The 17,213-nt window shown below is 34.9% G+C and overlaps 3 protein-coding genes and 1 long non-coding RNA gene across 4 annotated transcripts; all 4 read right to left on the reverse strand.

Annotated features, from left to right (window-relative positions):
* On the reverse strand, positions 7,125-9,256 carry LOC107627236 (uric acid degradation bifunctional protein TTL-like). The gene is made up of 5 exons (XM_016330088.1): positions 9,142-9,256; positions 8,565-8,782; positions 8,323-8,424; positions 7,533-7,626; positions 7,125-7,430 (listed from the first exon to the last, which is right to left on the reverse strand). Exons 1-5 carry the CDS (start codon positions 9,254-9,256, stop codon positions 7,252-7,254), a joined length of 708 nt encoding a protein of 235 aa, XP_016185574.1. The 3' UTR covers positions 7,125-7,251.
* LOC110269226 lies at positions 9,331-10,444 on the reverse strand. Its single transcript, XM_021116918.1, has 3 exons — positions 10,006-10,444; positions 9,819-9,924; positions 9,331-9,723 (listed from the first exon to the last, which is right to left on the reverse strand). Exons 1-3 carry the CDS (start codon positions 10,146-10,148, stop codon positions 9,331-9,333), a joined length of 642 nt encoding a protein of 213 aa, XP_020972577.1. The 5' UTR covers positions 10,149-10,444.
* LOC110269227 lies at positions 10,208-12,887 on the reverse strand. The gene is made up of 5 exons (XM_021116919.1): positions 12,879-12,887; positions 11,604-12,652; positions 10,919-11,432; positions 10,437-10,709; positions 10,208-10,317 (listed from the first exon to the last, which is right to left on the reverse strand). Exons 1-5 carry the CDS (start codon positions 12,880-12,882, stop codon positions 10,208-10,210), a joined length of 1,950 nt encoding a protein of 649 aa, XP_020972578.1. The 5' UTR covers positions 12,883-12,887.
* LOC107625284 lies at positions 13,276-16,556 on the reverse strand. The gene is made up of 5 exons (XR_001617157.2): positions 16,473-16,556; positions 16,183-16,386; positions 14,600-14,676; positions 13,564-13,643; positions 13,276-13,368 (listed from the first exon to the last, which is right to left on the reverse strand). It is a non-coding gene; the product is annotated as an uncharacterized LOC107625284 (long non-coding RNA).

Genomic DNA, 17,213 nt, shown 5'->3' on the forward strand with positions numbered 1-17,213 from the left:
AGACTCTAATCTCACGATCAGAAGGCTAAGAGATACACATTCAAGCTTGTTTGCATGTAGAACGGAAGTGTTTGTCAAGCACGCGTTCATAAGTGAGAATGATGATGAGCATCACATAATCATCACATTCATCATGTTCTTGTGTACGAATGAATATCTTAGAGAAGAAATAGGCTTGAATTGAATAGAAAAACAATAGTACTTTGCATTAATTCATGAGGAATAGCAGAGCTCCACACCTTAATCTATGGTGTGTAGAAACTCTACCGTTGAAAATACACAAGTGATGAAGGTCCAGGCATGGCCGAATGGCCAGCCTCCCTAAACGTGATCAAAGGACCAAAAGATAATCCAAAGATATCAAAAGATCGATATAAATACAATGGTAAAAAGTCCTATTTATACTAAACTAGTTACTAGGGTTTACAGAAATCCACTTCCGGGCCCACTTGGTTTGTGCTAGGGCTGAGCATTGAAGCTTTCACATGCAGAGGTCTTTCTTGGAGTTAAATGCCAGTTTGTAACCTGTTTCTGGCGTTTAACTCTGCTTTGCAACCTGTTTCTGGCGTTAAACTCCAGAATAGGGCAGAAAGCTGGCGTTGAACGCCAGTTTGCATCGTCTAAACTCAAGCAAAGTATAGACTATTATATATTGCTGAAAAGCCCTGGATATCTACTTTCCAACGCAATTGAGAACGCACCATTTGGACTCCTGTAGCTCCAGAAAATCCACTTTGAGTGCAGGAAGGTCAGAATCCAACAGCATCTGCAGTCCTTCTTCAGCCTCTGAATCTGATTTTTGCTCAAGTCCCTCAATTTCAGCCAGAAATTACCTGAAATCACAGAAAAATACACAAACTCATAGTAAAGTCCAGAAATGTGATTTTTATTTAAAAACTAATAAAAATATACTAAAAACTAACTAAATCATACTAAAAACTATGAAAAAACAATGCCAAAAAGCGTATAAATTATCCGCTCATCACTAGCCTAAGCTAATCAAAGATCCAAATTAAGGACATTTATTGTTTTTCACTTAGGGGGTAGTGATGTGATAAAATTAAGAACAAAAAGGGGATTAAAATAGGCTCAAATTGGTTAACAAAGGTGGATAAAAGGGTAAGGCTATTTGGGTAGGTGAGCTATTTGAAATAAAGGCCTCAATCATATAAATACATTCATACACAAAACAATGGACAAAAAGAATCAAACAAATAAAAGATTACAATCATAGAGAGAAAATAATACACAGGGAAATCAAAATAGTGGTTATATGATGTAACCACACAATTTGGCTCAAAACTTACAAGGTTGTGTGTTCTTAGCTCAAAAACCATGTTCCACGATATATAATTCAAGCAAGTTTCAATAAAAGATATTTTTACTCAAATTAATATTGGAATGCCCTATAGATAAATTCCTTGGAAAATTTTATTATTTTGACTAAGCTTATTATATATATATATATATGCAAACCAAGAGAATGCAACTAAAAATTCTAAAAGACCTAGTAATAGAAGAAAAATAAATGAAATGTGAAAGTATTTAGATTAGAAATTTTCACCCAAAAATCGGCCGATTGGTCGGACGACCTCCCCACACTTAAAAGTTTGCACCGTCCTCAGTGCATTCAAAGATGAGCAAGGGGGAACGTCGACTTCACGAATTGCCACCTTTAGCTGGTGGATCAACTGGATGTTGCATGTTCTTTCTTCTTCTTCCCTTTTTGCTTATGGTGAATCATCTTGAAAGACAGAAAACAAGATAGTAAGACGAGTAAATGCAAAAGCACGGAAGCAAAGATTGTTGGAATGAGGTAAGACTCACTAAAATGAAGTGAGTTAATCAGTTTGTGACATTGATGAAAATAAGTGTGTGAATTCTAAGTTTGCGCATGGTTTAGAACACACACACTAGCATTGAAAGCTTTATGTCACAATTACACAAAAGAAGTATGCACTTCACTCATTCTAGTGTGCTTGAGATACGTTGAAGGAAACTTGTAAATTAAAAATAAACAAACAAGTAATAAAAAATCATGAAAGCATTCAAGCAATAATCAAGTGATTGTGAAATAGATAATGAATGAAAATTGGTTGATGTGCAAGAAAACTTAACGGACCAAGAATCATATAGAACTCATACATCAACTAATGACACACTTTGAATTTTTGTTCGCATCACCTAATTGACATAGAGTGGAGCACATTGGTGCTATGCAACTTAGGAAAAGAGAGATAGAAGTTGAAATCAATCACATAGCAAGTATGGTCTATATAGGTTGAAAATTTCAAAAGGATGTCCCTAGGTGAGCTTACAATCCAATTTCATAATTCCACAATATTGATTCACAAACTTGGTTATGTAAATACAAGTCAATATAATCAAGCATCACCTAACAACAAAGGTATCAAATAGAAGCAAATTCCCTAATGATAGATAATGAAATCAAATCACATGGTGGCCAAAACATGCAATTCAAAAGATTTAGAATGCTTTGAAAGCAATTCATAAGTACTTAGTATGCACAATTATTAAGCATGAATAATTCAATACCAAGCAATAAAGTATAACCTCAACAAAGAAATCCAACAATAAATATAAACAATAATGTTGCTAAAATAGCATCAAGTTAGTAATCAGCAGCAATATCTCAACATATTCAACATATCAAATCAATAATCTAACACTTATCACCAAAAGATAACCTAAACTAACAACCTAATATATTAAAATAGAAAATTAAACTAACTAACTAACTAATGGGGATGATGGTGGATGGTGAATGATGATGACGGATGGTGGTTGAATGAGGAAAAGAAGAGAAAAAAAAAGAGAGAAGAAGAGAAAAATAGAGAAGAAAAGGTTGTGCGTATGCACCATTGAGCATGCGTATGCACGAGTTGGGACGCGGAGGGTAAGGCTGCATACGCGAGCAGCTGGTATGCGGGTGGTAGCTTCTGTTTGGCCCAGTCGCGTACGCGGCAAGTGGCTACACAAACGAGATGGTCGAATTTTGGGGTTATACATACACACCATTGAGTATGCATACACATGGTTTTTTTTTTTAAACATAACAGAACTTAAAAAGCAAACACAACTTCTCAACTAGATTCAACTATGCAATTAAAAATCAAAATCAAAGTCAAATTAAAATCAAAATCGATGATCCAAAATCAAAGCCCAAAATCTATGCAATTCAACTATGTAACCATGCACATTCTAAAACAATTCAAAATCCAAAAATTGGCTAACTTTCTAACATCCAAAAATTTATTCAACTATTCCATTCAAATATTCCAATCAAACTAGAATCTATCATATCAATCTAACACTTAAGAGACATATTTACAAGAATGAAATAAAGAAGGAAAGTTGGAAGGTTTTACCATGGTGGGGTGTCTCCCACCTAGCACTTTCATTTAAAGTCCTTAAGTTGGACATTTAGGAAGCTCCTTGTCATGGTGGCTTATGCTTATACTCATCCTTGAACTTCCAACAATGCTTGAATCTCCAAAATGTTCCAACATTCCAAATCAATTGTAGCAAGCTTTGATGGAGTTCCGACACTACAAGAATTTGACAAATTAGCGACGAATTTTTGCGAGAAATATTTCTTGTCACTAATCCATCACTAACTTGCGAGAAATTAGTGGCACACTAACGACAAAATTAATGAGCAGTCACAAAATATCCGAACTTGAGAAAAGCAATTGATTAGTGAGAGATTCACGAGTAAGTTTGTTTCTCGCAAATTGACTTTTGTAGCTAAAAAAAGAGCAAGGAAAATTTTCTCGCTAATTTGTCACAAATTAATTACCGAGTGACAATGTTCTAGCAAATCAGTAACTTAGGGGTTCAATCGAATAAAAGTAAAGTAGCGAGGGATATTATTGTCACTATTCTGTCGCAATTGTTTGATATACAATTAGCGAGAAACAATTCACACACTAGTTCGTCGCTAAATAAACTTTGTGCAAAAAGTCTAATTAGTGAGGAACAATGTTACTACTTACTAGCTAATTCGTCACAAAGACTTGAAATACATTTTGCGATGGACAATTTCCTAGCTAATTTGTCACCAAAATTTTTATTTTTAGCGAGCAACTAGTTTCTCGCTAATTTGTCGCATAATATTGTCAAATTCAAAATTAGGATAGCAACAGAAAATAGCCGTCGCTAACTCATCGCAATGTATAAATCATTCAGTTAGGAAAGTGTTCCTTGCTAATTAGTTGCTAAAGTAGAAATACGAATATTGAGCACCTAGGACCTAAGTAACGAGAAATTTGCGACCGTTTAACAACTGACATACTTCGTTGGCTGATTTCAAGTCGCTGATTAGCGGGCAAAATATATTTGTCGCTAAGTTGTCACAAGTTTAGTTTAGCGAGCGACTTGGCAACTGCAATTTCGTCGCAAAGAAAAAGCTATATCCTACCTATTTTGTAGCAAATTACTCGCTAATCTCGTTGGAAATCCGTCGCAGAGTTATAACAAATCCAAAACTAACCGAGAAAATGTTATAAGTAAGTGGTCGTAATTGAGTCACTAATCAAAAGCTTATTTAGTGAGAAATTAGCGACTGCTTAACAACTGATAGACTTTCCTCACTTATTTCATGTTGCTACTAATTTATGAGCAAAAACGTTAGTCTTTATTCAGTCCTTATTTCATTTTGCTGTAACAATCTGAGTTTTTGGAAAATTAAATTTAATATATTTGTTAAAAATTTTATTCTAAAAAAATTATTTTACTAAAAGTAATTAAATAAAGCTTTATGATTTATATATTGAATTTTAGACCATGTTAACAAAGAAATCAAATATGTGGGGCATAAAAAAAATATTGATGTATTCTCATTTTCTCTATAATTCCTAAAATCAAATTATTAATTTATGTTAAATATAATTATTCATGTTAAATATAATTATTTCATGTTAAATATAATCATTCAATTATTTATGTTAAATATAATTATTCATGTATCATTTTTATTAACCCGAATATAGCTTAGATAAAAAAATTAGTAAGCCGGAAATAGCGTAGTAATAACAATTAATATGTACATCATAATATAAATTATCATCTTTCTCAACTGCATTAACAAGGAAATCAAATATGTTAGGCATAAAAAAAATATTGACGTACTCACAGTTTCTCTATAATGCCTAGAACCATAATAATATTCTGTACTATTGGAAGTTAATTTTAAGCTTGGGACTTATGAGTAGCATGTTTAACAAATTGAAAAAATATCATACTTAGTTATAATAGAATAGAGTTTCATAAAAGTTCCAATCAATGAGTTGAACCAAGATGTTGGAGCTTGGAACATTTGTAGGCCTACTTTAAATTTGGATAATCAAACATCAATTTCTATGGACAATCAATTTAATCAAAGATTTGATAAGATTGCTAAGGGGGTTCCATTCATCTAATGAATTACTAGGGACCCTTACATACTAAATGCAAACTAAACATATTATCGTTAATAGCATTGCCTAAGTTGGATGCTGTGAATATTGAAGGGAAGAACTAGGATTAATCGTGCTTACCTGCAGCGGGATGACTGGAGTGACGGTGAGAGAGAAACCACCGGGGATCGGACAGTGAGAGAAAGGGCTCTAGGACGCTGGCAAACCGCAGAGACGGACGTGGAGGAGATGAACCTGGACGAAGCAAGCTACAATAAGGATTATTGGTATTAGGAAAAAAAATAAGGATTTAAGGGGCGGTGGCTTATCTAATTTAAAATTTAAGTTTGTGTTTTTTGATTTTTTGTAATTTTTTTAAAAGTATTAGTAGGTATTGAAAGAAAAATTACAATAAAAAATAAATACTTAACGAATATATTAGTTTGTTATGTATATATTTATAAACAAATATTTATGTTAATTTTATTAACTGATTTAAGTATATAAATAATATTTTTATATAAAATATAAAAATAGTTGAATGAAAATATGTTTTCGTACATCTGTGTTGAATATTTTTTTTTGGTAATGTTTTTAAAAGTATTATAGGTTATTAATAAAAAAATTACAAAAAACATAAATACTTACCTCCCATACTATTTTGCTAAGTATATATTAATTTTTAAGAAGTATTTGAGACTATTTTGGTTTTTTATTTTATTCAAAATTAATTTATCTAACATTTTAAAAAGAGAGTAATTTGTCTAAAAAGATTTTATTCGAGACTAATTTATACATATAAATATTGTTAGGTACCAATTTAAATATTATTCTATTTAAAGTTATTAATTATTAATATAAGTGAAATTAGTATGAAATATAACTTGAACCAAACTCGAAAGAAAAAAAAGAATGGAATTGTAGAACTCAATCTCTTGTTTCCTAGCTACAGGATACACTTGTCTTAATAAAGCTACATGCATAACTCAATCATTTCCCTTAAAAATTCTTCACATATACATTCATGAGGATAGAAAATTTACTCTAAAATAAACTGCAAATCACTATCTTACCTTTAAAAAAATATAAAATTAACATATGGAAAAGTGGAAATGGCCGTAAGAAATGTATGAATTGACAACAGTGAGAAATAATGGTGAAGTAGACTGTGAAGTGTGATAATGCTGTGCTGTCTCTGATGGAGACATAAATTACATCTCTCAAAAAAAAAAACAAAAGAAAAAAAAGATAATATGAAATCCTTTCGTCGGGAATCACGGGCTTTATTCCTCCTCACATACATTATTTGTCAAACTCTGTGCTCTTTTAATATTTTAATTTCCTCTACTTCATATATTATTATTATTATTTCATTTTTGTTTATTCAGTGAGATGAAGGAGGCAGACATACTGTTGTTTATATTGATTCAATCAAAACGTTTATCAAAATTAAAAAATATAATGTTAATGATATAATTATTTTGCTGTCTTTTTCTACAAGTTTAAAATTTTGGAAAGAATAATTTTATGACATGATATCAAAATTCTATATCTAAAAGGTCTAGAATTTGATCACTAATAAATTTCAAAGTGAAAAAAAATAAAATTAGATAAAAAATAAAATAAGATAAAAAATAAAATAAAAAATAAACTTATGCACGCAAAACTTAAATAAATCTAATGTTAGATATATAGTAATTTGAGATTAATCTCTTCCAAATTCATTACTACTTCATCAAATTCAACAAGCAAAGGAAAAATCACAAATAGTCACTTTGTTCAATTGAGTCCTAATATTTCGTGAGATAAGGCAGACTAATAATAAAGAGTTGAGTCAACAGATATCATTCTCCTCTGGAGTTTTATTAAGGTCAAAAGTTATGATGGAAGGTTGGTGTCCTTTAGAGACAACCTCATCAGAACTATCTGGCGCAACGTCTTCTTCGAGCATTGAATCTTGAACTACCTCGCCAGTCTCGTCCAAAACTTCTTGAGTCTTTTCCCGAGACAAACCTGACGGATACACCATAAGCAAACAAGTGATTAGAAGTCACAAATTTTACAAAAAACAAAGCACAAAATAGCGCCATATTATAAACTACTGGTTTGGCTTACGTTCCCATAGTTTCGTAAGACCTCTTTCTATAAGAGTGAATTCCTCCCGAGATGCCGTTTCAAGTTCAACTTGCAGACTATTCTGATATCGTGCCTGCACAAGTTTAATGAGGTTGCAGCTAATAAGGTGCAGTAGTTGGTAGCTAAAAGTCATCAAAAATACTAACCAGAGGCAATTGCTATATACTTCAGCAACATTTAATGCTTCACGTCTCAAATTAAGAATAAGCCAAAATCAGCCAAACCAAACAGAAATATATATCAGTAATGGACATGCTTGACAAATTTGAATAGACATCGTGGTATATATCAGAAATATAGGTCAGAAATATAGACCAGCTTAAGAACATGCTTCACAAATTTGGCCATTACAAATGGATCTTCATTCAATAAAACAGAAAAAAAAGGAAAGAGCAAATTACGATGCTGCCAGCAAGTACATACAGTCAACAAGAGCTAGAATCCAACCCGTTACAAATGGATCTTTTTCCTTCTCACATTTGATTATTTCCTTAAAGGTGGTTCAATTTTGTTGTTGTCCAACTCAAGTCTCAAATCTCGCTTCGAATAGTACCTTAATTTGTAGCTTTATTTAATATCTAGGCCTACAAAATCTAGGTAGATTACGTAGTGATGATGATTTAATGTTCAGAAGAGACTCTTAAATCATAGGAGTAGTAGTAATTCCCTTAGTTATCTATCTAAATAAGAAACCGGCCATATCACCATTGCACTGAACAATTGTATCCAACCTTATAGCTAAAAAAATCACAAGAAAGACAAACGGTACCTGCACCTCCTCCAGTATTTGTTGCGAAAGGTATATGTTTGTGCTAGTGACGAACCCGAAACCAAATTTCTTGCGGTACTTTGTTGCGTATTGAAGCAATCCCTGCAATGTCCATTTTTTCAAATATGTTAGCCCCTTTCGAAAGTGCCTTTTAATTAAAGACAATAAAACATCTGGATTCGCTATGGCAGGTTAAAATAAAGCCAAGTAGCCTTTATACGAGTAGACACATGACAACTTACCGTCCTAATATCCCCACGTGCAATAGTAATAGCATCACATAAGTGCCTGTGTGCTGAGAATGTGTCCAGCCATGACTGAACGGGCAATGTGTTGAACCATAGGTCTCTTGTGAATGACCTTGAGTGCTCCAGTGAAGAGAATAGGGAGACCTCAATCATCGCCTTGCAAAACAAGATGCTAGAGGCACAAAGAAAGAGATCCGTCTCTTCCAATTTCCCTGGAAAAAAAAGATCATGTCAGTCAATATATAGTGTCAATTACAATCTAGTAACATCTTACTTGATTAAATAAATTAAGCAATACATATGTTTAAAAAATCACATTCTCCAGGTAAATTAATTGTAAATAAATAGGAATATATATCAGGTGTATCCAAGTTCTAAGAATCTATTATATACTAGTTGCTAATTAATATTTATGCAATTTTATAACCCTCAACAGTGATATACACTATAAAATAGTGCACATGTCCAGAATTAGTATCTGAAGACATCTATGTATAGGCAGCCTCATCGCAATTATTGATGGCATCAGTGGTTGGTTCCTCCAAATCGTCGTCCCGTCTCAATGACAAACCTTCGATGTCAAACTCAGCCAACCCAGTCAGGATCGGTTGGGGAGAAAATTTGAAATTACACTGTCCTATATCTTCACCCATTTCAAACGTGTCCCTTGGGTTATGACACTCCATTCTTTATCAGCGTCATCCTCGACATAGTATACTAGGCGAGCTTCGGATGTAAGAATGTACGGTTCATCATCTTCTCAATCACCGGTATGAATTGGATGAGAGAAGTTAACCACTGTGTGTCCCAAAGAGTCATGTTTTATACCTCTGCCAGATGTGGTGTTTGCCCAGATACATCTAAACAAGACGACTGTGAATTGACCACTATAATTTAACTTAATGATGTCCACTAGTTTTTCGTAATACGAGACGCTACCAACAGCAACATTACTATCGTGCTTGCTTGTGTAACTCCTAGTGTCAGAAGTAATATACACCCCACTATTTTGGGTTTTCAACCCTTCCTCTCTCGAGAGGGTTCTGAACATAAATCCATTTACGTTGTAAGATGTATAGCGGCTAACTTGAACATTGGGCCCACATGCAAGCCACTGCAATTCGTTCGAGTGCATGCTGCTTCCCAATGTAACCTGGCAGTGAACAAATTGAATATTCATTATCTTGAGATACGAATAATATGACACCATTATTAATATGTATGTGTATAAATGATACCACGATTCACCTTATGCTTGAACCAATCGGAAAATTCTCTGTGCACAACACTGTCTATGTGAGACTGTGACCTTGTCCTACTTCGTAACTTTCTCTTTGTGATCACCCTAAACTCACTAGAAACGTCACAAAAATGTCATGTCAGGTTCTCCAACTATAGAAAATCATACGAAGTAGATACTTTCAAATGCACTTACTTAAGATATTTTTCCACGGCCAGGCAATTGACCAATACGTAACGGTGAGCTTGTAATTTTTCAACTGGTGTGAGGGTGTAAAAAGAAGCAGCCCCGACCGCCTTTCCAACCTCTGGGAACATGGTTGCACTCTCATCAGGCATGACTTCACGCGGTCGATCGTCAACACAGAATGGTCGATTAATCCTACTCTCGACATTATCTAAGTACCTTGAACAGAATACAAGAATCTCCTCGAATAAGTATCCCTCTGCAATTGAGCCCTCTGGTTGTGATCTGTTATGCACGTACTGCTTGAGACGACATAGGTACCTTTGGGAATATAACACGTGTCATAAGCACTAATTAAGGGCAAAATTGATAATTTTGTTTGATAATTACCGTTCAATTGGGTACATCCACCGATAATGCACTGGGCCACCGAGACGCACCTCCTCGACCAAATGCACTGTCAAGTGAACTATCACTGTGAAGAAAGAAGGAGGGAAAATTGTCTCCATGCGACACAGAGTATGAACCACGTGATTCTGAAGGAGAGGAAGTTGTTGAGGGTCTATGGATTTGCTGCATAATCGACAAAAAAAGGATGACAAATCCGCCAGGACAGAAGACACTTGGAGAGACAATGCATTCCTTAACACGATTGGAAGTAGATATTCCATTAGAATGTGACAGTCGTGGCTTTTCAGCCCCGACAACTTGCGCTATCGTAAATCCACACAGCGGGAAATGTTGCTAGCATATCCATCTGGAAAGACTACATTCTTGATAGTCCTTAGAAAGAGCTCCTTCTGTGGATTGGTCATAGTAAAGATGGCGGATGGGTACTTTCCATCTTCCCGTGGCCACAAATCATGCTTGATTCCCATCGACTAGAGGTCTCTTCGAGCTTTAATGTGGTCTTTAGACTTACCTTTCTCGTTCATTATGGTGAATACTATGTTGTCGTACACATTCTTCTCTATGTGCATGACATCAAGGTTGTGACACAATTCATTGTTCTTCCAATATGGCAGCTCAAAGAATATACTCCTCTTCTTCCAAGGAGTTTCATCTTGCATGGGAGTTTGCTGTCTGCGTGTCCTTTTCCCCGTAATAGATTGCACCTTGCCAAATTGGACATGCACACCCTCTAACTGCCGGATAATGTCTCTACCAGAGACTCTAATAGGTGGACCTCTATCCTCTATCTTTCCATCAAAGGAGTACCGGCCTTTTCTGTATTTGTGGTCATGATTCAGAAAGTGACGATGACCCATGAAACACCATTTCTGGCTGTGTGTAAGGCAGTTAGTTTCAGTATCCGAATTGCACGCAGGACAGGCTCTCCCACCGTACGTGTTCCACCCAGATAAGTTCCCCAAGCCTGGAAAATTACTGATTATCCACATCAACGCAGCATGCATCTTGAAGGTTTTTTTTCTCGACTGCATCATAAGTTTTAACACCCCTCCATAATTGCTTCAACTCATTGATCAACGGCTCTAAGTACACATCTATGTCATTTCCAGGCATTTTAGGACCAGCAATAATCATAGAGAGGATAAACAAGTGGGTTTCATGCAAATCCAGGGTGGCATGTTATATGGGATAAGAACCACTGGCCAAATTGAGTACTTCGAGCTCATGTTCCCAAAAGGGTTAAAGCCATCGCTAGCTAATGCCAGGCGAACACTACGCGGATCACGAGAGAAGTCGGGATATCGTATGTCAAATGACTTCCATGCCTCGGCGTCCCTTGGATGCCTATACATACCATTAGAGTTAGGACCTCTCTTATGCCACATCATGTCAACGGCTGTCTTACTAGACATATATAACCTCTGCAATCGTGGAATAAGGGGGAAGTAATGAAGAATCTTCGCCGCTTGTGGTTTGCCATTCTTCTTGACAACCATCTTGATCCTCACCCTAGAGTTCTTTTTAGTCTTATGCTTCCATCTCGATGTCCCACACTGCTTGCATTTGGTCAGCTCTTGGTCGTTGCCCTGGTATAGCATGCAGTCATTTGGACATGCATCTATCTTTTTGTACGCGAGGCCGAGTTTTCTTATGACTTTTTTGGCATCGTGCACAGTGGATGGAATCCAGGCATGCTCAAAGGCGTCCGTGAGCAACTCCAATATCATTCCGAAGGCCTTATCGCTCACTCCGCACATGGACTTAATATGATTGAGCCTCACCAAGAAAGACAACTTATAGAACTTTGAACATCCTGAGTATAACTCCTGCTCCCCGTCTTCGAGTAGGTCGTGAAAGTTGCGGGTCTCTCGACTAGGTTCATTGTATAAGTAAGGCAACTCATCCATAGCGCCGCCGTCAGGTTCATTCTCTGAGTCTTCTTCGGGACCGGGAAGTCCTGAGAAGTTAAATGCATTATGGACCATATCAAGCATCGAGGCATTGAAATGTTGTTCAGATTGATCTTCTTGTCCGTCACAAGAGCTCTCGACCCTGCGTCTCTCACCGTGATGGATCCAAAATGTGTAAGTAGACGGGAAAGGGTTGATCACCAAGTGATCAAACGCATCCTCTCTATTTTGTAAGAGGAGGAAGCCACACTTCGGACATGGACAACGTATCATCCCATCAGATGATGCATTGGCAAATGCAAAATCTAGGAATCTGGTCAAACCGTCCCTATATTCTACACCAACTCGTGACTTTGAAATCCAACTCTTATCGATATCTAGTTTAATGAAAAATTGGAACGACGACAAATCGTAAAATAAAGTCAGACCACGAGAAAAAAGTAAGTAATTAACACTTAATATAGATTGGGCGATTGACTGTTAAACCAAATAATAAAACACACATTTACTAGCATACAGGATAATACACAGGCACCAGAAATGTAGGAGAAATTTGCTTACTCATTGAAAAATGCTTCACTTTCAAAAAAAATTACTGGAAGAAAGAAACTCTGGGTCCGACGCCAAATATTTGAAATGGAAAATAAATTCCTTCCTTAAAAAAGAAAAAGAGGAATATTATATTAATCTGAGAAATAAAAAAATGAGAAATTAGTATAGTATTAAAATATAATGTATGAGTTGGCGAAGTCACTAATATAGAAATGGGAAGGGGTAAATCGAAATGGTAAAAGTGATGACATGGAGGATAGTTTTATGCTTGAAAACACCCAAAATGAAAGTATCAAACTGCTCCATTAATTATATCATATAAGAACACAACATATATAATAAAAGAAATGAAGACTTATTTTGAGTATGAAATACATAGGATTGACTCATTATTTTGTGCATCTTGTGAGGTTGTATTTATTTTCACCTAAATTCTAATTAGCAGAGGTTGAGGTAAAGCTGCCTTGTCTTTGTTAAAAGCCACTAACAGGAGCATGGACTGTTTGGAAATTGTTAGAAAGTCAAAAGAATTGTTAGTATGCTCCTCTAAAATAGTGATCAGACAACTATATTAATAGTATAATGACAACGGAAAAACCATAAAGAGGAAAAAGGTCAAACAATGATCCAGAGTTTACACCACTGACAACGACATATGGATCTTAGCATTCAAGGGTGATAACTAATAACTAACCTGCTTGTCTGCTCTTTTAGTTCTAAGTTCTTCCACAACCTCTAAAGCACGAATGTTGAGATCTGTCTTGCCTTCAAAATCTGCATCCAAAATCATTTACATGGTGGAAAGATAAATAAAGACTTAAGTTTTCATCATGAAATACACGTACCAAATAATAACATCTCATATAACTCCATGCTCATCAAAAGAGGGGAATATAAAAATATCAAGCGTACACAAATGTTCAAATCCTAAACACTGCAAATGTTTTTAAAGTCTCATAATTAACCAGCTTTGGTGAAAGGAATAAACATTTTCAACTGATGCGGTTTTATATGTAACTAAAATTGAAAATATATGTTATGAATAGATGTGGGCTGCATAGCCATATTAAACAGGATGAAGGTAAATAAAGATTCATAAACAAACCTCCTAAATATACCACCAAGAATGAAATGACAAATGACACCATGGCAATAAAATAAACCTATTTCGTCCAATAACTAAGTGGAATTACTAAAATCAATTTAATTAGGCAAACCTGGGAAGAAGAAAAGCTACCACAGGGAGGTCAGGTACGAGTAAGATCACTAACACAAAACAAAATAGTAAATTGGTACCAAATCAAGAAGAAAAGGATTAAAGTGGACCAATTTGAATTACAACCTCACTAATGAGTCAATCACTAAAAATATCACTAATGAGTCAATCACTAAGAATATAACGTCTCATATAACTCCATGCTTATCAAAATAATGAAGACAGGGCATCTTCCTTAGTGTCAATTGAACCTTTCAATGTTATTATTTCAGTCTTAAGTAACGAAATACCATATTCATCCCTACCAAGTTCAATCACTAAGATTACATTTATAATAATAATGCAAAATTAATTTTACTGAATCATGTTAGTAGAACATCTTGAATAATAGAACAAATAGATATGTGGAGTGGTTTGCCATTAATTTATAAGTCTTTAGATTAAAAATGAATACTTAATAAATTCCCGAAAAGACTTTGTGCAAGACTTATTGGTTCTACTCCATTGATAATACCTGTCACAGTTGCAGGTACAGGAATACACCCCAAGTAAATTATTCAAGAGCTTTGATATACCCACTCGTCAGAGAACCTGATTCAGTGCAAACAAATTAAGTTCAGAGAAAGTCAGAATTTAACTTCGAGAATTAGAAAAAACATTGAACAATGGTAACCAAGATATTGATAAGCTGATGAGAGATCTTGAGATTAAAACCATGGAAAATAAACATTCAAAACAGATCACAGAGGAAGGAGAATGCTTGTTTCTATGGAAACTAGAGGAAGCCATGGATGTTCTTCTTGTTCATAGACACAGTTACAGTCTCTGGTAAGAAAACAAATTAATTGAAAAAGCGAAAGAAGATGACAGCAACGGAAGTTATAGAGGATTAAGTGCTAGTGGTAGTTAAAAATGGTTTTATCTTTAATATATCAATAAGGTTCTTAAATGTGGAAAAGACTCAAAAATTATGTTAAAAAAATTCTTAACCTATCCAATTTGTTCAAATTTTACAATTTTGAATCAAATCCATGAAAAATTCTGCCTCACTTTTTCTTATCCTTATACGAAACGCAACCTTGTCTTTCACTTTGAGAAGATAATAATTTAATCATGAAGTGACAAAACAAGAAATAAAATTAAAATACTTAGTTCATACATATATATAACTGCTCCAAACCAAATATAAAAGTTTGATTCAACAGAAAAGAAAAAAAAAGGTGATACATCTTCGCGAAATTAACCTTATTTAAGAATTATGACCTCTTAGTTCCTGAAGTTATAATACATCACCTTAGCATTGGGCTCTACAAATATGAACATCAAACAGATCTTTTTTATTGATGAGCTCAAAAACACAAACATCTCCAACTTCTAATGATGAAGACTATTCAGAGTCTTATTAATCAACACTATAAAATATAATTTCATTAATACTATGTCAGTTGTTCTACTTTGATTTTAAAAGATAACGTTCTATTGTAATTAGCTCAAATTAAAACTCATATAAAAATTTTGAATAAAAAAGAACTTGACCCGATCCCCATGTTATTCCAAAATTATCGCCGATTGATAACGTGAACAGAACACCAACCAATCATTCATATATCTCCAGCCACCATCGCAGATAATCGAAATAAACAAATATTATATCATAATTAAATCGAAATATTTGACATTTGCAAATCTATGTAATTAAGTCCCAAGCTAAGAGTAATCATCTTCCACAACAATGTGCAGAGATTACAATATCAGATTTTCGGGGAATGAAAAATGAAAAAAGTAAAATAAAAGAAAATATGAAAGTGCATGGGTCTTGATAAAAAAGAAAGCAATCACAGGTTCTATGCAAAGCAAGTAGGTTATTTCAGCATTTAAATAGGAAATCAACTAACTCCTAAAAACACATCAAGACTCAGGGGTTCAGATATTGGGAGAAAATTCAATCTGAGTGTTAAATTGAAGAAAAATTTGGCCAAAATTAATCAAAATACGTTGTTCAGACCAAAATTTAGAAAGCATAAAGATTAAATTGATGCAAGAATAGTTTTCTCAACAGCCCTGAAACTTAAATTGGGATGAGGGAGAGGAACATACCACTGAGAGGGGAGTCTATTGCAATCGGAAACGCGAAGCACCGCCAAAGGGGAGAAGGCTGCCAAGGATGACACACGGACGGATGGATTGGGATGATGCCGACGATGTCACACACATGCGCGGCAGAAGGAGAAAACTCGGACGACCCCTTCTACTTCACCTTCGTGCACGGGAGCTACACGGCTGAGGGAGGAGCCTGTTGACCTACACAGAACGATGAAGTGGACTCAGTTGGATCTGACAGAGGGAAGGGTAAGGACAGCGGGGAAGGAGACCAGTGATTGCTATACCTTGGCTCTGAGGAAGGGTTCTCGCGCCAAATACTTGAAGGTTATGGCGCAAAATTAATTTGGTCTGGGTATTTTATTAGTGAGGAAAAACCCCTTTCCCCCCATAGTTATTTGCTGCGGTGAGGGCCGATTACCGCCTCAGTTCAATTAATTTGGAGCGGCTCCAAATTTCGCAGCAGGATTCGCCACAAATCAGCCAATTTGGGGCGGTTGGGGACAACAGCCGGCCATTTGGGGCTGCTAAGTCCCACGCCTCTTGTAGTGTTATTCCATTCTCTTCTTTCAGGTCTTCATCTACTTTTATTAATTATTTTTTATCTCTATGTATCTTTCTCCCATTTATTAAATCAATTATGTATTGAAATACTTTTATTTTTTTTTGTCTCTGAAAAATTGCAAGAAGAGAAACTACTAACTCAATTACAAATTATTAATAAAACCTCTATTTTTAACGATAACTATAAGAAAAATGATTATATTTCTTTAATAATTTGTGAGTGATGTCAGGTAGTATGAAAGATGTTTATTTATGCTAGATTAGGTCACGGTCAAGGAAGATTGAGAGAAGACGGAGTATACATTTTTTGTAATTATATGGTTTATATAGATAATAAAGAATGAAGCGAGTTTCTAAAGAGAAAAAAGTATGCTTAATTAAATTTTGACTGAAAATAAATTGTTTTATCATTTATGAGATTTAGAAGAGATAAAGACAAGGGAAAAAAATTAGTCTTAGTTTAT

Source organism: Arachis ipaensis, chromosome B02 (assembly GCF_000816755.2).
Source record: "Arachis ipaensis cultivar K30076 chromosome B02, Araip1.1, whole genome shotgun sequence".
Taxonomy (NCBI): Eukaryota; Viridiplantae; Streptophyta; class Magnoliopsida; order Fabales; family Fabaceae; genus Arachis; species Arachis ipaensis.

Coding starts and splice junctions, on each gene's coding strand:
- LOC107627236 (XM_016330088.1), bottom strand. CDS start 9,256: ATGGAGTGTCATAACCCAAGGGACACGTTTGAAATGGGTGAAGATATA. Junction 8,783..9,141: donor GGCTGAGTTTGACATCGAAG/GTTTGTCATTGA, acceptor TTTTTTTTCCAG/GGAAATTGGAAGAGACGGAT. Junction 8,425..8,564: donor CACGTGGGGATATTAGGACG/GTAAGTTGTCAT, acceptor TGGACATTGCAG/GGATTGCTTCAATACGCAAC.
- LOC110269226 (XM_021116918.1), bottom strand. CDS start 10,148: ATGCCTGATGAGAGTGCAACCATGTTCCCAGAGGTTGGAAAGGCGGTC. Junction 9,925..10,005: donor GCCGTGGAAAAATATCTTAA/GTAAGTGCATTT, acceptor TGACGTTTCTAG/TGAGTTTAGGGTGATCACAA. Junction 9,724..9,818: donor CCGATTGGTTCAAGCATAAG/GTGAATCGTGGT, acceptor GTTCACTGCCAG/GTTACATTGGGAAGCAGCAT.
- LOC110269227 (XM_021116919.1), bottom strand. Junction 11,433..11,603: donor AGTACTCAATTTGGCCAGTG/GTTCTTATCCCA, acceptor CTTATGATGCAG/TCGAGAAAAAAAACCTTCAA. Junction 10,710..10,918: donor CACCATAATGAACGAGAAAG/GTAAGTCTAAAG, acceptor GATTTACGATAG/CGCAAGTTGTCGGGGCTGAA.